The sequence below is a fragment of the Coturnix japonica genome, chromosome 4 (genome assembly GCF_001577835.2).
Source record: "Coturnix japonica isolate 7356 chromosome 4, Coturnix japonica 2.1, whole genome shotgun sequence".
Lineage (NCBI taxonomy): Eukaryota > Metazoa > Chordata > Aves > Galliformes > Phasianidae > Coturnix > Coturnix japonica.
Window position 1 is genome coordinate 40,786,771 of NC_029519.1, and position 26,495 is coordinate 40,813,265.

The 26,495-nt window shown below is 42.8% G+C and overlaps 1 protein-coding gene across 8 annotated transcripts in view; it reads right to left on the minus strand.

Annotated features, from left to right (window-relative positions):
- Positions 1–26,495, minus strand: part of PTPN13 (protein tyrosine phosphatase non-receptor type 13) — a 97,189-nt gene that overhangs the window by 24,137 nt on the left and 46,557 nt on the right. For 5 of the 8 annotated variants that reach the window (XM_015861658.1, XM_015861655.2, XM_015861657.2 and 2 more), the window contains exons 8-19: positions 19,701–19,796; positions 16,212–16,311; positions 9,469–9,691; positions 8,031–8,105; positions 7,747–7,921; positions 6,590–6,743; positions 6,286–6,424; positions 5,715–5,867; positions 4,200–4,382; positions 3,582–3,744; positions 470–893; positions 200–297 (exon numbers count right to left, since the gene is read on the minus strand). In XM_015861658.1, coding sequence (XP_015717144.1) covers positions 200–297; positions 470–893; positions 3,582–3,744; positions 4,200–4,382; positions 5,715–5,867; positions 6,286–6,424; positions 6,590–6,743; positions 7,747–7,921; positions 8,031–8,105; positions 9,469–9,691; positions 16,212–16,311; positions 19,701–19,796 — 1,983 coding nt within the window. Of the gene's footprint in view, positions 1–199; positions 298–469; positions 894–3,581; positions 3,745–4,199; positions 4,383–5,714; positions 5,868–6,285; positions 6,425–6,589; positions 6,744–7,746; positions 7,922–8,030; positions 8,106–9,468; positions 9,692–11,340; positions 11,360–12,222; positions 12,416–16,211; positions 16,312–19,700; positions 19,797–26,495 lie in introns of those variants that run through there. The other 3 variants (XM_015861654.2, XM_015861660.2, XM_032443982.1) reach the window with 3 other exon arrangements.

Sequence of the window (26,495 nt, forward strand, 5' to 3'; positions counted from 1 at the left end):
CTTTGTCCATAGGAGTATTTTATTTTTCTTCTTTGCTACAACTGACCTGGAATAATAGGCAATTTGCCTGCATTAACTTTGCCCTCATCCCTTTTTCAAGTCAAAAAGCTACCATCAGTTTATATGAATATCAAAGCACTACATATGAAGCAACTGTAATTTGTTAGTAAATACAGTAACAGTATTTTTGTGTGCTGACCTACTACATAGGCTTGCCCGGTATCTTCCATGGATGATGAGTCCGATTCATTTTTCTTTCTTTCAGGACTTCTACTTAAACCTGCATGAGATTTTGAACTTAAAGGGGAGAAGGAGAGAAGGGAAATCAGACAGAGGGAAAAGGAAATTGGGAAAGGGAAGGGAGGGATCAATGTAATAAAATAATGGTATGAATAATAAATTAAAATTGATGCAAAATGTACATCAAATGTACACAAAGGAATTTCAGGGTGCTCAGAGAGACTCTTACTTGTTCAGTTTTAATGGTCCCGCTGCTGATCCACTATCAAATTTTGGCATTCGCTGAAAGACTCTTCCCATTAAGTCCTCTATTTTCTGTGAGGAAGAGTCCAAAGCTGTGATAATATTCTTCTTCGGGGGGTAAACTGAGATATGGCTCTGACTCAGATCATGGAACGATTTGCTAATAACCCTGGGTCTTTCCTCCCACGAAGTCTTTTCATTTTTGTCCTTTGAAGAGCCAGAGGGTGGTTGGAAGAGCGAGAGCTCGGAGCAGGACAGTCGCTTCAGGATCTCTGCTTGCACAGATAGAGGGCGCACGGCAAGGCGGTTGAGGGTGCTGCTGGCCAGGCTGCCCGTGCTGATGGCCCGCCCCATGCCAAAGCCTTTCACTGACTCCGCATGGATGTTCAGGCTCCTAAAGGAAGCTCGCTCTGTGAAATTTTTAAAACAAGAAACAGTTTCAAGTTATACAACAGAACCAGTGTGATCTCCCTGTACAAGGCATGCAACAAGGTTATTTTTTTCCTTTAGCCATAATGCTAAGAAGTACACATCATCACCAGGTCCATTTAGTTCACTAAAGACACAAAACTTGGACAGTATGCTGCCCTATCCATCTGCTGTGCTTAAGTGCAACAACACTAAATAGGAAAACATCCCCTTTATTAGCATTCACACTCTCCGTTAAACTGCAGGGCCTTAGGAAGAGGCATATCACATCTGCTGCAAAGAACAGAATACAAAGTGTTGACCAGAGTTTTGACTACCTGACTGCCCACTGATCCATATTCAATCCATACTAAGCATGCAGACAAGGAACATGTAGTGGTGGAAGACAATTTTTGTCATTTTAAAATGTGAATTAGTGCACAACTGCCACTTTCATATCCACATCAAAGAGCTGCCCCAGTCATGACCATAGACAGACCTGGTGAGCTATGTAAAAATGGTTTTGCTGGAGCAGACATCACAAATCTCAATTTTCTGCCTATGGCTGGGTTCACATCCTGTGGAAAAGCACTTTAATGAAATATTTTAAGGGCTCTTTTCTTGATGTTGCTATTAATCCCTGCCAACACAAGCCACAATTTTCCTATGGATTTCAGGTGAATACTTTCTGCCAACCCCCAACTGAGAATTCTCATGTGCTCAGGAGACTTCCTTAATAAAACCGACTTAAATCTCAGTGCTTTGCGGTTTTCTAAATACCCTTTCAGGTATTCAAAGTTCATTCCTAAAACTCAGTGTCTGGTTCTGGTCACTGTATGACAGAAGTGAATAAAAGAAATTATTATCCCTCAAGTTATAGCAAAAGCCCTTTCTTGTGTACCACAAAATCATAAATTCCACTTTTCCTGAGCTCTGTGCCTCTTCTCTTTTTATTTATGCAGACAGAATGTTACCGAATTGGCATTTTCCTTTTATTTTCCCAGTCTTAACACTTTTTATTAGATTTACATGTGTTATAATGACGATTTTTTCCCCCCAGATCACTGAAAACACTGTGCAGCACTGGGACTATGAAGTGCTCTTTCCCATGTCTCCATTCTCTGTTGTAATGTTCCATGGCAAGTCACTCCCATGCATGCTGGGTCTTCTTCCATTTCTCAGAATAATTTCTCTATTCAGCTAAGATCATAGGGAGGGAGGTGATCCTCCCCCTCTACTCTGCCCTGGTAAGGCCTCATCTGGAGTACTGCGTCCAGTTCTGGGCCCCCCAGTACAAAAAAGTCAGGGATCTCTTGGAAAGAGTCCAGAGGAGGGCCACAAAAATAGTGAAGGGCCTGGAGCATCTCCCCTATGAAGAAAGGCTAAGCGAACTGCATCTGTTAGCCTTGAGAAAAGAAGGCTGAGAGGAGACCTGATCCAGGACTATAAATATCTGAGGTGTGGGGAGCGAAGTGGCGAGGCCAGGCTCTTTTCAGCAGTGTGTGGAGACAGGACAAAGGGAAATGGCCAGAAACTGGAGCATAGGAAGTTCCACACAAATGAGCTCAAGAACGTCTTTACAGTGAGGGTGACGGAGCACTGGAACAGGCTGCCCAGGGAGGTGGTGGAGTCTCCTTCTCTGGAGATATTCAAGACCCGCCTGGACACCTTCCTGTGTGACCTGGTGTAGGGAACCTGCTTTGGCAGGGGGGTTGGACTCGATGATCTCTGGAGGCCCCTTCCAACCCCTACAATTCTGTGATTCTGTGATAGTGATTTGGCTGCATGGCTGCAACGCGATTTTTTTATTTTTTTTTTTCTAAATTAGAAATCACAGTCTCCACTGCTTTGGGATCAGACTCCATCCCAGCTATGCTAGCGAAAACCTGGATTAACAGCAACTGGAATGCAGACAGATACAAATATGGAACAAAGAGAGAGTGAGAAGGCAGACTGACCCAAAAATCACTTTCAGGTCTGCAGTGAAGGCCAGCCAGCCACCAGCCAAGTGAACCCTGCTCCAAGCAGGACAGAAATTAATTAGTACAGAGACTGCTGGATTGTTGTTAACTTTGTTTGCTTTTAAATGATTCTATTCTGCAGATTTTTATTTGTTCCTAAAAGAACACTGCTATTTTTATATACACAAACCAGGTGGCAATTCCTATCTGAAGAAAACTGGCAGAGAAGTCATTAGTGTTGCTCCTTAGCAAGGTCCACCAAAAAGGAAGTAGCATAAAGACAGCCACACTCACTGCTTACAGACACAGCACCATTACAATGCTTCCTTCTTTATTTGCTCTATTGTGTTTATATTACTTTATCTGTAACCTCACATAAGCAACTCAACACATTTCACACTGGACAAACTCTTAACATCATATTAAAGAACTACCTCTAATTTTTTTTTCTTAAATGTACCAAAAGCCATTAATCAAATGAGAAGGCACTATTAATGAATTATTTTTAGATTTCTTTTACTTAAGAGTTGTTCCTGGCTGCTGGCTCTGTGCAATTGCCAACTCTCCCTCTTGTTCTCATAATAAAAGCTCTGGAGTACAACCCCTGCAAATGCAGAGCTACCTGTGTAGCATGCAGTGGAATTATCAAAGCTCAAGTCCAGCTTTTCTCCTCTTATAAAAGCACATAAAGATTATTATTAAAAACCAACATGACAGCACAGTTCTTACCGATGTCCTGAGTGTCCTGGTTGCTCTGCCTGGTCCTCATCTGCAGCTGGAACTTATGCTGGGAAGAGCAGAGATGCAAAAGGTATTGACAGGTTTTACTGTTGTCAGTCTGAAAGGAATGCTTGATACCATCTGATGTGTTCTGCAATGTTATTTTCTTCTTCTACATGATGGGGGGAAAAAAGGAAAGAGTTTAAGATGCTGATTTCTTCTACCCTACGAAGAACTTTTAATCTGCTTGTGCACAATGACTGCATTCAAATTTTCCTGAAGAAAATGCATTGACTGAAGACATGCATAGGGCCTGAAAGTAATTTGAGCTTAACACAGAAGCATTTTAAAGAAGCTACTTCTGAGCAAGCTGAGATGGCACTTCATTATTATTTAATCAGTTTACTACTGATAACCTTAGTACAGAAGAAATGGGCACAGCATTCCAGTAAGTTATGGGAGCTAGAAGTACTGTTTTCATGGCTCAGCCATACAAGACATCGTCACAGATTATGCTGTAGAGTAGTGCAATGTAATTTGCAGAAATAATGAACACAAAGAAACAGGATCTGGAGATAGAAACACAGAAAGGGACACACACAGGTACAGGGTAAGAGACCAACTTACACTGAAGGAAATTTTTTTTGTCTCTCTCCATGGGAAGCGCAGCACAGGAGTGCGGGCACCATTGTGAACCTCAAAGATAACGACTCCTCTGGAGCACACCCCCAGCAGGATGCCTGTCTGCGATCTCTTCTCCGGTAACACGTGATGAAGGTGAACACCATACTCTGTGAGCCTCTGACACAGCTGTACAGATCAATGCAATAACAATTCTAAGGGTCTGAAGTGAAGGATATTGCAAGTACTAAAAACAGAGATGAATTTTGGAAAGAAGCTTCCTCTTCGATTGACTATACACGGTGCACAGATGTTACAATAGCAAAGACATTGAATACAAACTGTTCTAGATGGCTTTAAGACTCAGTAGTATCTGGGCTCTGTAACAGCAATGCTATAGCACATAAACCAAGGATTCATCTAAAAACTCACAACTGAAGTACAAACAATAAAAACCTCTGGGTAAATTGAACTTTCCACAAACTAATTGCTAAAAATGAATTGTAACTAGTCAGATGAATTTGGTATGTGAATTCCTTTGATGCAGAATGAGATCTCCACTTCCATTTTGTGATGTTAGCAAAGACAGTCAAAAGAAGTAACTCTGCTCACTCTGCTCCCCTAGTCATTCATTCATTCAGTCTCTTCATTCGTTGCTGAAGGGACTGTGGTAACGTATCAGCCAAGGAAATCCAACTGCTCTCTCTCTACCCCACCACTGGTCAGCCTAGATTCAATTAGGATCAAGTTCCCTGCTCCTGCTTAGCATAATTTTTAGCAATTACAGGAACATTTCTGCCAAATGAGCAACAGTTGAGATCCCCTCTGCCACTGTGGTCTCAAAGTGACCGAGAAAATGCAGATGTCATAGTTATCCAGTGGCTTAATTGCAAACTCTTACCTGCTAAGTTCATTTTCATGCATTGAGTCAAGGCAGTATCTGATCACTATCTCATGAGCAACAGCAGCAAAACCCATAATGACATTTCTCAGTTGGCTTTTTTAGAATAAACTAAGTATACCTGTGATTATATGCAGTCTTCCCATCATTTTTCAGGCTATCTGCACAAGGAAGTCTGTTCAGTAATGTTTCTGGCTTGATTCAAACCAAGTATCTCAAGCAGCACAAAGGGTATGAGCTGTAATAAAACTTTTCCTTATTTAAATTCTTTCCCCCATCCTCCACACAAAGATGAAGAAAACCCAAGTATGAAGGAAATGCAGGATGTGCTGCCTCATAATCAGAGCTTCCTTCGGCATAAACATGAGGATCAGTAGTTGCCTTTAACTACTGCATCTGAGATAAAGCAAGAGCAATACTGACAATGGAAAAAAAAGTGAAAGGACTTCTCTCTCATCAATCATGATTTCTTTTCACTTGTAACAATCAAACTTTTAAGAATATGTTTTCAGCTTCCTTCCTTTCCAGCTGTTTTCCTCTACTTTACTTGAAGTCCATGCACTCATCTTCTCAAAAGGAATTTTAAAGTCTGATGAAGGAAACAAACCACTATCACTTACCTTCAAGAATTCTAATTCTATCTCTTTTTCAGAAGCACCCGCATAAGTGCTATGCAACTTTGGCAACTCTTCCTTGATGTAGGATGTATCCAGTTTCTCCAGCACTCTAGCTGGGACATAGTGTTCTAGTCTGAAATATGACATGCCATGCACCTACAATACAAAACATTTTTGTAACAGTGTCTCCATATGCAATGGACTACATGGATATGCCTGAAACATAAAGACTTAATTTTAAAAAGAACTACATATCTGTAAACTTAGACAGAGCAAGGGGAGAGATTATGCATCCCAGTGCTGACCCAGAGTTTAATTTCACTTGTATTTTGAAGGCCTATTCAAGCCTGAATCCTTCTCCACTAAATAAGGAAGGTTCAACAATTGGATCTTGAACTAGGTTCCGCAGCAGTCCCATGTCTAAGCTCTGCTAGACTACTTGAAAACTACAGTTACCAATTGGCTGACTTTCCTGTCCAGGATGGAACTGCGAAGGATGCACAGTAGCTCACAGTCCATTTTTTTATTAAGCAGCAAAAAAAATCATTTCACAGAGATGAAACTTATGATGTACCTCTGCCTGGTAATCTCCATACTCAGCTTGAAGAGCAAGGGATGCTAACAATAAAGCTGTCTCATCATCACAGTGCATCCTGTCTTCCAGGATGTCCTTCCGCAGCTGCAGGTAATACTGGTGACAAGTGAGAGTATGCCTAGAAGGTAAAAAAAAAAAAAGAAAAAAAAAGAAAAAAAAGAAAAGACACAAAAAACCATCTTTGGTATTCTTATTTTTAGGGAATTTGGAGTCCTCAATAAATATTCAATTTATGTCCATAAGTTCAGAGCTTAAGAGGTTAAAAAGATGTTCATACACTCACTGTATAAGACTGACATCATCCACAAAAAACTTGATGCGAAAAAACAGAGTGAAGTTGACAGGAGGTTTGTTCTTTTTCTTCGACTCTTCTTTCCATCCTTCTGGAGCTACTTTACTCAGCTTTATGTCAGGATCAACGAAGAAAAATTCATTGTCTGCCATGAACGTTAAAGAAAAGGACATGGGTAAAAACAGAACAAAGTCATTTTTCCAGTTGGAGGATCAGGACAGAATTTCCAATTCTGGAATTCAGTTCAGCCATCACAAAACCTCACTGTCCCAACAATGGATTGTAAGCACAGTTTATCAAGGATCCAAGGGATCACTGAGTAACAGCAGGAGAAATATTTTTTTAGTTAACAAAAAAATATGAGAGCAGAAAAAGAAAAACCATCTTCCATGATGGCTATGAATCAGGCACCATGGTATCCTTCAAATTTCTTAACCCACAGGAATTCCTAATCTGTCACTCCCTCCCTCCCTTACTATTTATGTCCAATTTGCACTTCTATAAACATTTTCATGGTTGAATTGCCAAAGGCACTGGGAGCCAAGTACAGATGAAGAAGGCTCTCAGGCTGCTCAGGTTTTCCAACTCATGCCAGAACTCTGAGTGCTACAGTTCTGTGATATCCTGCTAGACACAAAAACAGGAAACGTGGGTCTCAATACGTTAGTGCTGCCAAAGTGATCTTCTCCCCTTTGGGGAAAGTAAAGTCCAACATCTGGTCTGTTCTAACAGCAGAAAATGAACAGTTCAGAAACAAATTTATCTAGTTTGAAGGCATCTTACTCTGTACAAAAGGCCCTACCATATGCCCCAGCATGCCTGTGGGCTGCCCCCAAGAGGCTGTGAGAACATACCAATTAAACCCAGCTCACATCTTCTGTGGGGCACTAGACAGCAACATGCATGAAGGCAACAAGCAATAGTGAAGAACACTCAGCAACCGAAAAGAACCAGCTGAGATGCTGTTACTCAGACAAACGTAGGCTTTTATTGAGTAAACATTTTCTTCCCTGAGGAATGTATTTTGCCTCATACAAGAGCGTGTAACTCAAAGTGACATCTCTGTATGTGCCAGGCAGCCTCCAATTATTCCCAACATCCTGTAGTTAGCTCTCATACCTATTGCTCCAGAAAATATTTATTCTTACCTCTTAAAGTAGCCAGTCCAAATAAATGATGCTCCACTAAGCCAATATGGGCAACAACCATATCAAAGACATCTTTGCAAATTGTTTTGGTGTCACAGGTCAGCTCCAGCTTCTGTCCACTTAGAAGCATCACATTTACTTTCCTCCTTGTATCATCATTCTTCCCTTTCTTCGTCTGCGTTTGATGAAAAAAAATATCCCAAGGTTCAGCCTCATGGTTAAGGTGCCTTTGTTGGTTAAATATATTTTCCCTGCCACCAACTGCTTAGTAGTCCCTTTCTTACCAAGATAGACTTTGGCAGATCCAAGGAGATGAATGGTTCAATCGTCATTTTCACAAACTCAGGGCCAAAGAAATTCTGCAAAGCACAAGAGTACAAATTAATACTGCATTACTGGAACAAGAGACAGAGGCACAGTAAACTCCTGCCCTGTAAGTACTAAATAAGAACTGAAGGCTGAAACTGGAAAATCGCTAGGAATTCTTGCCAAGAGCTGGTTGGTTTGAACAACCTCATTTCACCCACGTGCGTGCCAGACACACTGGCAGGCCATGCTGTTGATGACATTACCACTATTATGTTGTCCTTCCTTTTGAGGGCAAAAAGCTAGGACTTTAATCTGATTTTGTCTTCCTTGAAAATAGAAGGCGCACATTGCATATCAGGATCATATGGGCTTCTTTCAGTCATCAGTTGCCTGACATTGAGAAGGTCCTCTGTGCTGGCGGCAAACTTCTGCCTGCAACATACAACTCTTTTTTCCTAAAGGCTAAAATGCTTCAGTGTAATTCTGCCTGCTAGGTTCATGCAGAGATTCTGGCCAATTTCTCCTTGCCTGTAGGCAAACAAGTATTCTGCTGGTTATTCCTGGAAATTACAAAAGAATCTGTCCAAATGCTTAAAGAAGGCCTCTGCACAATATTGATTTAAATCATGCCCTAAGCAACAGGCCCAAGTTTCATCCAAACAATTGCTGGTTAAAGCCTACGTGAATAAACTAGTCAGAATGCTGGGACTGGAGACAAACGAGCATCTGGAGACAAACTCTGCATTAGGGGACAGCAAATTCATATTTAGGTCCCGTGTCATATTTTCCCATCCAAACCAGAAAAAAAGAATCCAATGAAATGAAAGCAGCAGCAGGGGGCATCAAATTGCCATCTATCCAACAATCAGCGCTCCATCTGCCTATATTATATCTCTGTCTCCCTCTTCCTCTTTAATCTCATATTTCATCCTCTTTTACTTTTCCTAGCAAGAGCTGGGAAAGCAAAGGGGAGCTTGCATGATGCTTCAAGGTGGACCCAAGAGTAAAACACATCCTCTTGGTGTCTTTACCTTCCCAGTTTGTTAATTTCACAATCTTTGAAGGTGGTGGGACACATCTACGTTCTGCCAAGGGAAACCAATACAAACAGAACTGGTTAAAAACATGACAGGATATAGGAGAAAAATGCACCTTATCCTTGCTGGATACTGTAGTACTCAATGCACATTCAAGTTGCATCTTGCTGTTCGTTTCATTATCTTTTGATGCTGCATTTGCCTACCTGCCCACTAATACAACAAGATCTCCAAAGTCTCTCCTAGAAGGCAACACCAAACTACCAATGACTGCTTATTACAAGACCTGATTTATGAATCTCACATACTTCAGTTTCAGCTGAGACACTGCTCTGTTTCAAAGAATACAGAAGTTCACCCACGATCAAGGCATTACCCTCAGTTTCCTTTGAGTCATGGCTGTTTCCAGAGCTATTTCTCTGAGCGGATCTCTGGTGATGTCCAGCATAGAAGACCTGATTGCATCTCCAGAGTAGAGGTTGGGCCGGGACTGCCTGAGAGCCATACGAGCCTGCAGCTGCAGCATTTCTTCTTCCTGGCGCTTCAGCATCGCTTCTTGACTGACGAGATTGCCGTCAAATGATGCTTCATGCTGCCTGCTATACAGTCAGAGGGGATAAAAGTCATTACCAGTAGGCATCAGACATTCTTCTGCATTAAGCAATTTCCAAAGTGAAAAATCAGAAACATCAACGAGCCCCTAACAAATATTGCATTAAACTCAACATTTATTCAGCAGCCAGGAGACGAATATAGCACATCAGGACTGAAGGACCCTACAGCAAGCAATCAGTATGGAAAATGAGTAGAACATGCCAAGTTTTGACAACTGCAAACTGTCATTTATTTGTATAAAAAAATGAATGCTCAAATGCACTCTGAAAAATACGTGATGTGCCTACATATCAGCATTCTACATTATTATAAATAGGATAATTAAATGTTTTCATCTTTTTTGAACAGGAAAAAAATGTTTATTTTAAAGTGCTAAAATGGCTTCACTGATACACAGGCGTGGTAATAAATAAGAGTCTAAATGAAGCAGCAGGGGGAAAAAAAGCAAGAAAGAAAAATAAAAAATGCCACTATTTCTGAGAAAACAGCAAATTAGTTTCCAGTTCTTGTATCAGCACACGTGCTGAAATTTTATCTATTTTCATTAGGGAAAAAAAAAGTCACATTCCATTTTAGGTGGATGGATGCTGTTTTTTATTGAAAATCCAGATATTTGGAAATGCAAAAATAGGAGAAAAAAAAAACCAAAATATTTTTCTCTCCTCTCCCTTTCTCCCATACATAAGGAAAAACATTTCTAAACCCAAAACTCAAAACAAATGAATCAAGGCTTCTTTAGAAATCCTAAAGCAAGAAAAAAATACCACTCTTCTCCTGCATAGAGAATCAGACAGAGACAATTTTTAAACAGAAGTAGGTAGGGGAACTTAACAGAACTTCCATCCACCAGAAAGCACATTTAACAAAGGTATATTTGCACAACAGCAAGCTCAGTTCACTTTGCTAACAACCCATCATCAGTTGTGTCAATAATTCCAATTCTAAGCTAAGCCAATTTGATGGCACGCTGGAGCAATGAAAAACATGGAAAGAGTTCTGAATCCTTTACATTGCTGCACTGAAACTCAGGAATACAGACAAATGTAAAATCAAGTCCTTCACTGACGCTGATGTAGAGACATTGGTAGTAAGAAGGTCATTTACTGAGACTTTTTAGGACTCAACAATTCCTATAGCTGCTTCTTATCAGAACCCAAATGTGTTTGATGAACAAATCAATTAAAAAAAAAAAGAAAATGCCTCTGTGCAGACAGCACCATTGTCTATGATAATTTGTGGGCATGACGTCACATTTAGTTCCATCTAATGAATGCCAGAAGTGAGAACCACACAGAACATCTTCTGAAACTCCCTGAGATTGAAGTTTCATTGGCCAATAAACAGACAAGACAAAAGCACACTTAAAATACAATTTATATTACTGTGGAAAAGCCCAAATAATAAAATGGCAACAATGTGCCAAGAACAAAGCAAAATAACACTGAATCCTCAAATGGAATTTCAGGTAAGTTCTTGAGGAGAAATGGAAGATCGCATTCATGTCAACCCATTATCCTTCCCACTGTTATGGGCCTTCATAACAGTGCTCCCCTTTTCCCTCCTCCACTCCTCACTGTAACAAACTTAATAATGTGTGCCCAAAAGGACACAGCAAAGAGGAAAGGCCCCAGACCTGCAGGGACTTGTGCACCATCTCAGCTTTTCGCAGAGAGGAGGTTTATTGAGATCAACGTACGTGGGAATATTCACAATGAAGTTACTTAAATATGCCCGCAAGCGTTCTCCAGATCAAGGCCTAAGGATGGGCCCTGAAATGAAAAAGCACAACACAAAACAAAACCAAAACACCTTCTGAACATAAGTATCTGTGAATTATCAAAGATGATATGAAAAAGTGAGGCGTGTTACAACTGGCTTTATCTGAAAGCACTTTCACATGAGTGAAAATGCCAACTGCTGAACAAAAAGTGCCTCTCCAATAGCAGGCAGACGTATGCAACAGCAATCAGAAGTTACTGTGCAAAATAGTATCCTCACACTGCTTTATCTTTTTAACTCACGTGCCTTTTTCTGAAATAGTGCATGGGGGCAAGTGGGAGGAAGCTCAAAAATGTAATGCTTCAGGCATTTTCCTGGTGCAGGACACAAATGCTGTCATCAGTTCAAGATAGCAAATTGACATCTTGGCTAAATGCAACAATGCCAGGCTCAGGTAGACAGCTTTCTATGGAGTACAGCCCACTGTCAGGTTTCCAAGGCCAGGACTGTACCTCTCCTTTGTCAGTAGAGAAGATACTGTTGACAGATACAGGTAGAAATGTGAACATGCAGGTATCATTACTCCCTCCAAAAACTCCAAATTCCATTCCTAACAGATAGCATAGCAGATAAAAGTGTTTTTCCTCTGGTTCCCCATGAGGCAAGTACTTGGTTGCTGCTCTGTATTTTTGTCTGTGTTTGAGTGCAAATCACAGCCCTACAGCTGCTCATTAACCCACAGATGGCTGACTCCATAAGCAGCAAGCGTATACAGAACCTCATCTGGTGTACTTACCAAGAATTAGCACAGATTGGGTCAGAGGAGGAGGCTGGAAGAAGGGAAGCGGGTGGACATTCTGTGATAGTGCAGTGGGAAGGTCAGGAAGAGATGGAGAAAGAGTGATGCATTTGGGTAGGAGAGAACGGAGATGTACATGGAATGTAGTGGGGAATGGAAGGAAAGGGATCAGAAGGAAAAGATCCGTGTCAGCAGCTGCTCCTAGAGAGAAAAAGGAAGAAATAGTGAAGGAGGAAAAAGAGAAAAAAGGACAAAAATCAGAAATACAAGAAGCAAAGAGGAAAAACAGGCATAATCCACTGCCACGAGGAAAGCATTCCGAGAAGTTCAAAGGGTAACAGCGGTGACAGAACACAAGAAGGGTTTCACCTTACTCTAAAACTACTAAAAAAAAATTGATGGCTTCTTCTAGCTCAGAAGCAGGCTGCAGCATGAGTCCCACAGCCTGGTAAATGAGCAGCTTTACTGCTTGCTTAGCATTGGCTGCAGATTCCCTTTGATCCAGATTCCCCCATTTGCTATACCTCAATTGTACGAAGTTCATTCCACAGGTAATTAAACTGACTGTCTCTAATGACATGCTACAGGAGCAGTACATTTAAAATGCACCAAAGTATAGATGGTATCTCTGAGCACTAAAACTGTTCCCATCTGCAGAAAGGACTCAAGCTGGGGATTCAGTCACATACTGCCCCAAACCCTGAAATCAAATGATGAGCCAAAACCCCCAAACCTCTGAGAATGTGCTTCTTAGAACTACTTGTTAGCAAGTACTTTGAAAGAGTGTTTCTGAAGTCAGAAAAGCCAAGGTCTTCAGCAGCGCAGAACATTCTGAAGAAGCAACATGCAGTATTCTGGATACAAACAGTGCATTTGCATCCCCAGAAATGTCCCTGCTGAATTCTGTTACTGTGTTTGATGGTACTCCTTTCTACATGGCATTGAATTGCAAACCTTTAGTAGCAGTTGGAGAATGACAAAGAAGGAGCTAGCCAGCTCTGCCTCCCATTCAGCTCATGTAATTAACAGAGATATTATCAAACTGTTATTGTAGCAACAAATTCTGATCCTAGCTGCTTTGCTGTTTTGCAATAGGTCTACAAAAAAGTAGAATTTGCTTTTAAGATTTTAGTCTTTTAAAATATCTTAACTATAATTACTCATGTGGTTCTTCAGCAGAAAAAGCTTTTTTTAGCCTAAGGAAATGGGGGGGACTAATATGGAAATCAGTAAGGAACTTGTGGTACCTTCTATGCCATTTCTTGTGCAGCTGTAGAACAGTATCTTATAGCACAGGCACAGATATGAAGCCAAGCAACACCACCAGACTCAAATGAATACCAGGCCTTGGAGGAAGACTGCAGTTACATCAGTGTAAGGTTCACACCATTGCAAAGCAGCAGATGATTCTGTGCTGAGCATACAGAGTAGTATTCTTCAGAATTCCATATGTACACGAACTAGCTCTATTAAAAACACAGTCTTAAAAGAGCAATATAAAGTGAAATGATGCACTGTGAAATGAACCATGAGAAAGTCCTTAATCTTTAATGGTAGCACTTCCACTTCCATAATGGGCCTGATTTGTTGACAGCAGCGTGACTCGCTTCCATACAACGTACTACAGTCAGTTTCTGAAATGTTTTGCAAACAGAAATAAAAGTTCTCTATCAAGCATCCGTGAATTACTGCTGGCTCATTCTTAAGTACAGCCACAGTGCTGAACTGGCAGCTTCCATGCGTTGAATTCAAACCTACTGTGGAAACAGGGCTGACTTCACAGTGCTCATCAAGAAAGAAAGAAACAATGGCAAAGGAATGAAGAAAGCTCTGAGCTGACTCTGTGCACACAGTGGTAAGTGAACTGTTTGACCATTCTAGCGCAGTACTGAGGTGGCATACAACTGGAAGCAGAAATGTAGAGCCCTTTACTCCCTATCACCTCCTGCTCTTGCACCTGCATCACGGCAACTCTCACTATCAGTACAAGCTGGGGGATGTAAAGACAGAGACTGCTCAGCCAAAAAGACTTGAGCATACTGGTAGATGGCAAGCTGGACAAGCAATGTGTCCTCACAGCCTAAAAAGCCAACCATATCCCAGGCTGCATGTAAAGTAGCGTGGTCAGCAAGGAGAGGAAGGTGATCCTGCCCCTCTAACCTGCACTGGTTGAGACCTCATCTGCAGTACCATATCCAGATGTTGAATCCTCAGTACAGGAACGACATGGACTTGTTAGGCAACATCCAGAGGAGGGCCATAAAAATGATCCAAGGGAACACCTCTCTTATGAGGACAGGCTGAGAGAGCTGAGACTATTCAGCATGGAGAAGAGAAAGTTCCAGGGAGACCTGATAATGGCCTTTCAATATCTAAAAGGGGGCTATGAAAAGAAGGGGACAGACTCTTTAGCAGGGTCTGTTGTGATAGGACAAGAGGAAATGGTTTCAAACTAAAAGAGGGTAGATTTAGACTGGATAGAAGGAAGAAGTTTTCTTACACAAGGGTGGTACTGAAGCACTCACACAGTTGTCCAGAGAGGTGGTAAAAGCCCCACCCTTGGAGACATTTAAGGTCAGTCTGGATGGGCCTCTGATTTAACTGCAAACGTCCCTGTTCATTGCAGGGGAGTCCAACTAGCTGACCCTTAAGGGTCTCTTCCAATTCAAATGATTCTGTGATTTGCCAGGGTTACATGCATTCCAACCACCAAAGAAGTATTCACCCAGCTAAGCAATGCTTAAATACTTTTCCCACTACAAGAAAAGCCATTACATTTAATTGCCAACACACATATTTCTAAATAATTTACAGTTTTCAGGCACGGTACAAGTGCTAAGAAAGCAGTGTGTCATCTCAGCAGACCAAATAACACTTCCAAGTCACCTTTCTTTTGCTAATCTGCACTCCCCCCACAGATCATCTTAGACCCTGCCTCACTCAGGTGCATTCAGGGCAAGTAATTCAGTGCAGGACACCTGTGTGTGTGTGTGAGTGTGTGTATGTCGAACGGGACCCACAGCCATCTGTGCTGCTCTGAGTGCGTAGTTTGCTTGCCTCTGCTCCTGAGACATCCTGTCTCTCAGATCCAAATGTACCCTGAAACACCATGATAGAAAGTTATAAATATCCTAAAATACTTAGCTATCATTCCCCTGAGCCATCCCAAACAAAACAGAAGGCTGCTGAGATGGTGGTGGTTGTTGCAGTGAAGAAAGGAAACATGTCCCAGCCTCTTCTGTTTCCACAATATAAGCAATTTCAATCCTACTGAATGGATTATTATAGGTATGCCACAGTGACTCAGCATCTTACAGAGACTAAAAGAACATCTGACTAAAAGGTCCATGTCTGAAAGATGCTCAGACACTTACAATGGACCCAGCAGGTATGTTCAGAGCAGCTGCTGCTGTACTAAGGTTAGTACAAAGTAGAACCCACTTTTTAAAGCAGTACTGATGAACAGCATTTGTAAAAGAAATTAAAAAAACCCCAAAAACAACAACACAATAATGTACAGACTTAATATTCCAATATATATGTAACAGTGAAAGGCAACTCAGAAAGCAGAAGTTGTACTAATACTTAGTAAAATGGGCCTGCCTAGTCAGTGCTGAGATTATACAAAAGCAAAAAGACAACATGGAACACCAACAGAAACCAAGTGCTTGTCAGACAAAGCAACTACATGGACAGCTGCTGGATTATTTTAAAGCAGTTATATATTATAGCTCCATTATTAAGTAAGCACACATCAAAATAATACTTACTGATATCAGTACTTTATAAAACCTTCAGAGAAGCATAATCAAAATACAAATGATTTCAGTATACTGAAATTTATGCAATTCTCAAATGATTTTAGTGTCCAACATGCAGTTTCCTAACATTACACAGAAGCCCATGAAAAATCTGCTTGCAGATTGACAGTAGTTTCTCCGATAGAGACCGAGCATTCCAAGAAACACTGCTTTCACATGGCTTACCTTGCCCTCTGAGAATGTGCTTGACTTGATTGAGAGATATCATCAGCACCTGGCAAAGCACCACCAGCATCATCCCTCTTGAATCCTTCATTTCTTCTCACTGGCAAACCAAAAGACAAATTAGTATAGAAATGGGCAACAAAGCATAAGGAGCAATCCCATCTAACATTAAGGACTTAGCAGAGATTAATTAGATTTTCATCAAAGACAACTTAGAAAGAATCTGGTTTCTGTGTTCCTGATATTAGACACGCAATCATTATGCAGTCATTTTAGTTCTCAGAGATCTTACTGCTTCCTCCAATGAAGGTAACAATACCACAAGCTCTTTGAGGAAGAATACTAAGGCAAGCCTAATTAAATAAATAAAAAAAAAACAACACAAGAAAACCCTATCCAATCAAAACCACAAAACCACACACAGACAACTTTCCAGCCTGAAATGTTTCTTCTTCAGTCACGAAATGTACAAGTGGCAGAGTCACCTTAAAAATTGCTTTGGAGCAGAATCAGAGCAGCAAGGTAAAGCATAGTGCTGCAGTTCAGAAGAAGGGAATTAGGAAACCAACACATCGCTGAACTCCCGTGTTTAATTTCTGTTTCTGAAATCTGACACTTTTCTATGATTTATGAAATAGTGGTCATTCTTTTCTCCTTTTGGTAATAGACTTACTTGCTTTCCTGTTGACAAGTCACCTCTTTTGCTGATAAGTCCTCTGCAGCAGTGCTGAGACTCTACACTTAGTATCTGATTTTGCAAAGCATTTTGCTTTCCTCTCTGACTGTACCCACAATGAACAAAGGCAGCAGGAGAGCTCTTGGACATGAAGACTTTGAAACTGTTCTTTACATTACAGCTGTTTTGCAGAGCCCAGGCGCAGGCAGAACTGAACTTGGCGAGGGATGTGAAAAACAACAAGAAAACCTTCTACAGGTACATTGGCCAGAAGAGACAGGCCAAAATGGGCGTACCTACTCTGGTAAATTCAAAAGGAGAAATGGCTTCAACAGATGAAGAGAAAGCTGAGGTGCTGAATGAGTTCTTCACCCGGCTCTTCACTGGTGGTCAGGATTCTAGGTCTTTTTCACGTCCTAAGTCTTGCACCCCCATCCCTCCATGTGGGGACCAAGGAGGTAAATCCCTCCCCACTGTAAGGGTAGAGCAAGGCCGAGGAGTGCCTCCTTAGACTGAAATGAGTATAAGTCTATGGGGCCAGATGGGGTGCATCCAGGTCCTGAAGGAGCTGGCTGAGGTGGTTGCTGAGCCGCTCTCCATCATATTGTGAGAGTCGTGGCTGTCAGGTGAGGTCCCGGGATGATTGGAGGAAGGGTCACGTCACTCCCATTTACAAGAAGGGAGCAGGGTACGACCCGGGTACTACAGGCCGCGGTGACGTCTCACCTCCTGGCCTGGGAAGATTATGGAACCAGATCCTCCTGACGAAATGCCTGATCTGACGAATAAAGACAAGCAATGTGATCCGAGACAGCACAGCAACGCGGCTTCAACCCAGTGGGAAGGACTACATGCTTTTATACTAAATCTATGTGGACCTTCTATGATGGGAGTGACGGCAGTTGAGTAGGGATGAGGGAAGGCGACCGATTGTCATTTACCTGGACCTGAGCAAGGCCTTTGACATGGCACCTCCAACTCACATCCTCACTCTCCAAATTGGAGGGAGGTGACGATTTTTGCATGGGAGTGGGACAACTAGATGGATAAGGCAATTGGCTTGGAAAGGCCGGAGACGCAGGAGGTCGGTGGTCAACTGGCTCTAGTGTCATGTCGGAGGCCCGCGGTAACCGAGCGTGCCGTCCCTCAAGGGTCTGTCTTGGGACCGGTCGCTCTTATAACGTATCTTTATTAATGACCTCGATGAGGGAATGGAGTGCACCTATCAGCAAAGTTTTGCTGATGACACCCAGCTGAGTGGGTAGCAGTTGATACGGAGGAGGGAACAGATTGGCCATTCATGAGGGACCGATGTGCAGGTGGAAAGCTGGCTGCGGTGAACATCTATGAGCGTGTTCAAACGCAAAGTGCAGAGGTTTTGCAACTCTGGGGCCGGACAAGAACCCCAGGCACCTGTTACAGGTGGGAGGAGTTGTCATTGAGAGCGCCTCGGCTGAAAAGACCTAGGAGGTTCCGATAGATGGAGAAAACTTAACACTGAGCCAACGCAGTCGCGCTTGGCAGCCCCAGAAAAGCAAATGGTCCTGCGGGCTCCATCAGGAGAGGGGTGGGTCAGCAGGGATAGGGAGGTGATCGTCCCTCTCTACTCTGCTCTTCGTGAGGCCCACTTCTCGGAGTACTGTGTCAGTGTAGCCTCAGTACCAAAAAAGATATGGAAATTTTGGAAAGGGTCCAGAAGGAGGGCCACAAAGATGATCAGGGGGCTGGGAACCTCCCCTATGAGGACAGGCTGAGGGAGTTGGGTTTGTTCAGCTGGAGTAAAGAGAAGGTTGCGGGGTGACCTCCTTGCAGCCTTTCAGTACCTGAAGGGAACTTACTCCCAGGAGGTGGAGTAAACTCTTCGAAAGGGCTGATAATAGCAGGACTAGGGGGAACAGTGGTTTTAAGTTGAAGGAGGGAAGATTTAGGTTGGATGTTAGGGGTAAGTTCTTTACTAGAAGGGTGGTTAGGTCCTGGAACAGGCTGCCCAGTGAGGTTGTGGATGCCCCGTCCTTGGAGGTGTTCAAGACCAGGTTGGACGGGGCGCTGGGGCAACCTGATCTAGTAAATGCGTATGTTTGGTGGCCCTGCCAGGCAGGGGGGTTGGAACTACATGATCCTTGAGGTCCCTTCCAACCCGGGTAATTCTGTGATTCTGTGTGATTCTGTGATTCTGTGAGTGCAGGTAACCAAAAGGTGCTCTCTCTCACCTGTACAGACCCCAGAAATTTTTGGCTTTGGGCAGACATTGACAAGCAGCCTGGTCTGAATGACAAGACATGGAAGGGAAGTGAGTTACAGGAGCTGTACCTCAAGACCAAGATTGTTACTTGCTGCTTGCTTCCACTTCCTAGACTCTGGTTCAGCATTTAGGAAGAGGGCAGCCAAAAACATGGAGAAAGCTGAGAGCACAGAGAAACCTTCTGAAACCCAAATAATTAAAGCATACGTGTTCCATATGAGGCTTTTGCAATTTACTACAATTGTACACCAGCAACAGCTTGATTGTTTTTGTGTCTGGGAAGGCTGCATGCCATTTAGATCAAGTCCTCCAGGGAAGTTAACCATTTCCACCTTTTCCTGACAAGTTCCCTTTCAGAGTGTGAAATGTCAATCTCATTTCTGCACAGACTGCCAATTGTGCTGAATTGTACACAATTATGTAATTATATGAGATCATCTTACAACTTCAGGCCAGTGGTAATTATCAAGCCTCCTACTACAGATTTAGACTTCCTTCATCTTTTTTTTTTTTTTTTAAACAATTATCTTCACTTCTTTTTGTTTTGTTATTTCTTAAACTGAAATCTTACCTTGCCTGAAATCTGCTTCTGAAGAAATAACGGATGGGCTTTCACTCGAAGTACTGTAAACATCGCTGTGGTATGATTTGTATCTTCTCAGAGGCTCTGAAAGTTGAAATTGGGGTATTGGAATAGTAAGAGAACAACAGTTCTAATGTAGAATCAAACACAGTGCAATGAAATATGCTCTGTTCCCAGTATTTTAAATGCCTCTCTGTGCTTAGTTAACATGGAAGCCAAGGGCGCACTCTGTGATTCCACAGGGCTGCCTCCACAACTCAGGGTTCTGGGCCGGCAGCCCCTCTCCTGGCTCCTCATAACTCCCTCTCAGAATCACTCCCAAGTTAAAATTGATGGCTAAAATCCCAAAAATAACCAAAGAGAAACAACCAAAAGGCAGAACAAAACCAATCTCTATCACCCAATGTCAGAAGTGTCTGTGCACACCTCTCCTGTGTGCAACCACAGCCCAGCCCCTGGTTCCTTCTCTATGAAAAAGGAAAAACCCTCACAGCAAGAAAGCAGGAACTGGAAAATTATAATTCATTCACGTTCGACACCCACAAAAATAAATAAATAAATCATAACAACCAATTAATGAGTCTCTCTGGGACTTCTACAGAACCACAATAAACAACTGCATTTGAAGAGAAATCAGAACACAGCCTCAACTTCTCCCATTTGTGGATTCTTCAACACACTGAAGCAAAGGAGACAGTGGAAAGGATCCATCTGTGCTATTTGCAACAGCCTCCCCAAACATTCTCATATGCAGGTGAGTGAACAACTACATAGAGTGTTGGTAAGCAGAAAACAAGCAAAACAAACAAACAAAAAAGCCTCCATCATTCACCACTTCAGGATACCACTTCAGTTGTCCTTTCTAGAAGGCCTTTGGTCCTCATACAGGTAACATTCTTAACAGCTGTAGACACAAACGCAAAGCACTGCGGTAAAGAATGGAAAGGTTGGAATACAGAATGCTGAGCAATGGGGCAGGTAGCAGCAGTGGATTTGAAGTTACTGCAGAGTACAGCTGGAAGAGGAGTTATTAACCCAGCGATACATCTGCTAAGAGAGAATCATTAATAATGAGGTTATCATACAGAAATAACAAGGGAAATGGGCAAAAACCTCCAGTATTAAAAATATTCTTATGGATAACCAGTTGTCTGCTGTTTGGAAAGGAAGAAACTGAGCTCAACTAGCAAGCTAAGATGCCTTATTTGGTTACTAGGAGCAGCTTTTTTTCAGCAGGGCAAGCACTCTACCTTGCAAACCCAGCACCAAAAATCATCTTCCCTTTCACAACTGCTACTTCAGCACCCTGGCTTTTAATGCAAAGAAATTTACCATCAACCTAAACATTACTTGACTAGACAGGGAAACAAAGGCCAAATTTGGTAGGGAGCCTTTTGTTGTGTATTGTTACAATGCTCCCACCCCACCACAAAATAGCAGCTACAGCGCAGAAACACTTAAATGAAAACAGATCTCCTCTTTCCCAGCAGTTTTACTGACTCCTGATTTTGCAAGTCTGCTGGCTGGCTTTGAAGCAAGAGGAAAGGAAGGGCATAATAAAGTACAACATGAGATTCTGAGCAGATCCTTTTTCCACCCAGTCAGCAACTGGGCTTCCTGAACGACACACAAACTGTGCCTCCAGCCCGCTCCTTTGAGACATGGCGTTCTGCACAAAATCCATGTAAAACTTTAAATCAGGAGCTGAGAGCTGAGCTCCCAAGCCAAAGAGTATGCACTCAGAGTCCTGATCGATTGCCGTGGGGCATCCTCTCATTGGCAGCAGCTCCCAGCTCTCAGCTGTTGATGCGATACATGCACACATCCTGACCACGTGAGATCTTTGCCAGGGGCATAGACAGGACATGCAGGGCAGACCTGTGAGCATAGGATTCAATACTGAGGCTACTATATTTACTGTGCTTGGAAAAAAATCACCGAATAGCTCACTCTGCCTTCTTCCCTCAGCACATTCTCTTCAATTTTAACACATCACACTGAGATTTAACTTCAGAGAAGACACATGGATCATGACCAAACCAAATTCCTTCTAAATCAGGGCTGGCTTCCAAAGGTCATGAGTCCTGACTCTGGGATTGAGGTAAAGTTCAGTTCTTCACGCAACAGTTAGAAAAACAAGGATGAGCTTCCAGCTCATTAGGTGGGAAGGTGAAAGATGAAATCCACGACAGCTAATGAAGGCAATAAAGAACTTCCCTCTGCAATCCACAGCTTTCCCTGGGATTTTTTTTTTTAACAACCTTGTTGTTTTATATTTGGTGACTAAGGAGAGAGTGTAGGATTGATTTAACTCCTAGAAACAGCAAGCACACTGTAGTAAAACTTATTCTACCAGTAGCTTTTCCTATGCAATACACTGCTAGGTGACAGACTCTTATCAGAACACCCTAGGTCATTTCAATACCTTAGTGGAAAGGAAAATAAAAGAAACACACAAAAACTCCCTCTCAATTTCAGTGTGTTCTAAGAATCCGTGACTACAACATCCATATACAACTTGTTATACAACTGAAGCTAACACCAGCTACCATCCAACACAGGATGAGCAAAGAACCCAGGCCATGTTGCTCAGTGCTGCAGTGGTACTTTTTCCACCTCCCCATGGAAGGCAGCAGAGCACAACCCCAGAGGCACCTCACCTAATGCAGAATAACAAAACGCGGTATTTGTGCAGGGCAAGGCATGCGAGCTCAGACACGTCATTACAGAAAGCCTTGTCCCAGCCAACTGCAACAGAAATCAGAACCGCATTCAACTTGGAATGCCATTATCCCGAGCACATGACTCACATTAGATACACTGGTTCTCAAATGCGTGTTATTGCAAAATTACAACTGGTTGTACAGAGAAGGAAAAGGGCTGAGACGATGGCAGAGTTAAAGGAGCAGTTTTGTGAAAGGGTGCTCGTCTGATCTGTGGGTTTTAGTGGTATCATCACTGTTGTATCATTTAAAACACATCAGCAGTCATTTCAGGAGGGCTTGGGATCTGCTTCCCTCATAGGGATTTAACAAATAGGCTGGAGTCATGTTCACCCTTCTTTTTCCCCTTTCCATCTAATCAAGCCTCAATGATCTTACACAAGGCAGAACGGCGCAGGTACAGTGGGAAGAGCATGGAGACCCAGTCTGAATTCCTAGTGAAGATCCATCCGGACAAACAGCCACAGGAAGAAATCTGCTCCTCCAGGGGAGCAGCCTCAACCCTTGTTTTTAATACACAGTTACCACACTGAACAGAAAAGCTGTACTGAGCATACCAACCATGTCACCACTCAGACCTCCCAGAGAACCTAACGGCCATCTGGTACACAGCGTCTGGCACCATCTGCGTGACAAGAAGGAGCAGAGCCATGTAGAACTGCCAGTCCCACACATCTCCAGGGCTGGAAGGGTGAAGGGCTGCCAGAACTTGGTGCCTCCCACCATTCTTTTCTGGATCTTGACCACACCATCCAGGATGAGGCACACACACACACTCATACGCTGGCTGAAAGTTTGACAAATGCGGTCTGCTTTGGTTTTTGTTTGTTTTTAAGTGCTTTGTTAGACTGAGATAATCCCAAACCTGTTCCCAGACAGTGTGAGCTGCTGCAGATGTGACAGCAGATAACACCTGCCACTCTGCAGGGCAGTGATGGGATTACAAGGTCTGTTTTATACCTTATGATAAACCACCCTTCAGCTTTCGAACACTGTTTAAGGTGAACTCAGTCCACAGCGGAAATACCAACCACATGATAAGCTCATTGCACCACTACTGCATTTAAATCATCCTACAGCACAGTGATGGTAAGATATGCGTCAGCTGAGCCTCTGCTTCCACATGCATACTGTGTACATCACTGTGGGTGACTCGCATTTCCCCTGCTTCTCCTACAGAATAAATACAACCCAACTGAAAGAAGTGTGCATTTCACTGGGTTCACAGAGATGAGTTTGTAGGGAAGCTGTTCCTCTTCTGTGCTAAATCCCATCTCCCACCTCACCAGCAGCTCCCCAATTCCAGTCTCTCATCTTCATGCAACGTCTGCTCACCTGCAGACATCTTTCCTCATCCACAAGTGCAGCTTCAAACTATGAGAGTCTTTAAAATCCAGAGCACATGAAGTACCCCCAGACACCCACCCATCACTACCAACCCAAATACAACAGTCATGACACAGAAGCTTTATAAAGGGGTCCAGATGAGCCTGCACAGGAACTAACACTTGGTGAGACAAATGTACCTGGGAGGTAAAGGCTGATCTCTGGAGGCACAGAACACTACTGTCTGCTCTTACTGACTCCATGGAGAAAGCAACAGTAAGTGAAGAAGTAATGGAGACCTCATCATCCAGCCTTTCAGTAGGAAAAAATCAAAGGTAACAAAGAGAGAGGGATAAAAACAAGCTGAGGGTCTGGAACTCACATGGCTCCAACTGCAAAACCTTTTAACAATGTCTTGGGAATATTCCCAAACCACCCCCACACCCCCACCCCTGTAGTCACATTCCAAAGCTTCATCAAGATCCAGTTTTTGGTATCCTCCCCTATTCCTCCTATTGTCTGCTACTTGCTGCACAGCCAGCCCTGCAGCACTGCTCTCAAACCAGCCCAAGTGCCCCTGCAGCAGGACATTGAAATCCTTGCTCCCTGGTCCTGCATGTAAAAGACTGAATGTATTTTCCCTCTGAGCAGAGATGTTGCCAAGGGTGCCAAGCAAAAATTGCCAGGGTTTAAGAGAACAACAGAATCAGCTCATTTGGTACCAATAATTGCTTGGTTTTAACTCAGGTCACCACAACTCTGTTACAAAAATAGGAATGAACAATCACAGCTGAGACACAGCACTTATTCTTCCATTTCTTGGCACGATTAAAGCACATTTTGGAGTCTGCTCTGAGAGTTCAAAATTGGCTGCTGTATCCTTGAACTAAATAGCAGTCCTCTGCTCTTCCCCTCCCACCTTCTGGCACCTGAGCAATGTCCCCAGCTTTCCTTAGCATACAGCTGATGAACACAATGCAGAGAAAGAACACAAAGACAGCAGTTCAGCAGCACCCGAGGCATCCCGGCTGCAGATTATAGTGCAGTTTGGATGTTCAGTAGCTCACTACAAACAATCCCTCTATAGCACAGCTGTAATTAAAGCTCTGTCATTCTTTCCACTATAAACACTACTTTTCATGAGTTTATAATTTGGGTTGTAAAATCTGCTCTGAGTGCAAGCTTGGTGTACTGGAGCCCGAGCATGAGAACATTTCCAAGACAGCCAGCTCCTCAAGGCCTTGTGAATAACAAAACAGTTTGCCAGCTCAACCGAAAAGAAGTTAAGGGAGAAATAAGCCACGTGTCACTTAAATTCCTGCATAGATTAAAGAGGGAACTTATATCCGGCGAATCTTTGCCTGCCAAGTCCAGTGCCATTTTACAGTTCAGAAACTGAAAAACAAGTTACAGCTGCAGGCAGGCCTTACTCACGCCTAACGCGCAACCTTGACCTGGGTTTAGCAGGACTGCAAACAGTCCCACTACATCACCAAGCAGGGAGATAACCTCAACACTGCTGAGCCCAGCCCCAGTCTGGCTCCCATGGCTGTTCCACAACTCCATGCTGGAGCAGAACCTTCACTGCTGACAACCAATCTGCTGGAACACCTTGTTCTCCTGCTCTTTCTTCCTCCTTTCCAACGTCTACCATATGATGTGGCACTGTATGAGCCTTCCAACACAAGCCATTCTCTGATCCTATGATCCTAACTCCTATGTGAAAAACCATTCCCTGTTCATTGTCCTAAAACACCTCTTCAAATTGGCTCTAATTAAAATATCACGTTCACAGTCAGACATTGGCTCCCAACTTCTAAGCAGTGAAAAATGGAGAATCTAAAATAAAGCAGAAGAACACGGAACTCTAACTACAAAACAAGAGTGAAAGGTGCCTTCTTCCTCTATCAAGAGCAGAAAAGAATACTGCAGCCCAGCTATTTGGTGAGAAAGTATCTAAGACTTTTTTTGTAGCAAGCAGTGATTGTGAATTCCTAAGGATGGGCAGTGACTCATTGCAACTGTTTCCATCTGCCCTGTATAGATTTGTCACTCAGCTTGCCTGAGTGCAGAGCCCCAGTTCCTGGTTTGCTCACCCATTCCCCAGATGAACTGCACAGTTTCGCACATCTGACCCATCTAGGATGGCAAAGCACAGGAGGCATGTTACATTCTCTGCCATCTTCCAATCTGTTTAGCTGAGAATGAGAAAGCCTGACTCATCAAGGGGTTTGGCCGAGCTTTTGGTTTTGCTGTTGTGCAACATCAACCTGCACAAAGCTGAACTCCTGACCAACAAAGCTGGTTATCTTTCCTAATGCAGGGAGTGGCCTCCTCTTGCACTCTGCGAGGTGCCTATCTCTAAACATCTGAGGTGACTCACACACTTGATATGGTCCCCCTTCAATTCCACACTCTTGAACCAAAAACAAAAACATCCCTTTTGCACCATCAGACATCTCAGTAGATAATTACAGATGGTGAAGTCCTATTCTGAACAAACAATGGTTATCTCTACAGAGCTATTTCCCTCTACATTCATTCCTTCATTTGATAATATAACCCTCATTGAAAGATGTTAATATGAGGACACAAAAAATCTCCATGTGTCCTTTCTGCACAACCATTACAGCAATCACAGCAGGTTTTTAAACTGCCTATGCCTTGTCAGTACAGCTCCTTCTTTCCAAAGCACAAGGCTCACGCACATAGGAAAGAATTAACTTCCCATGCA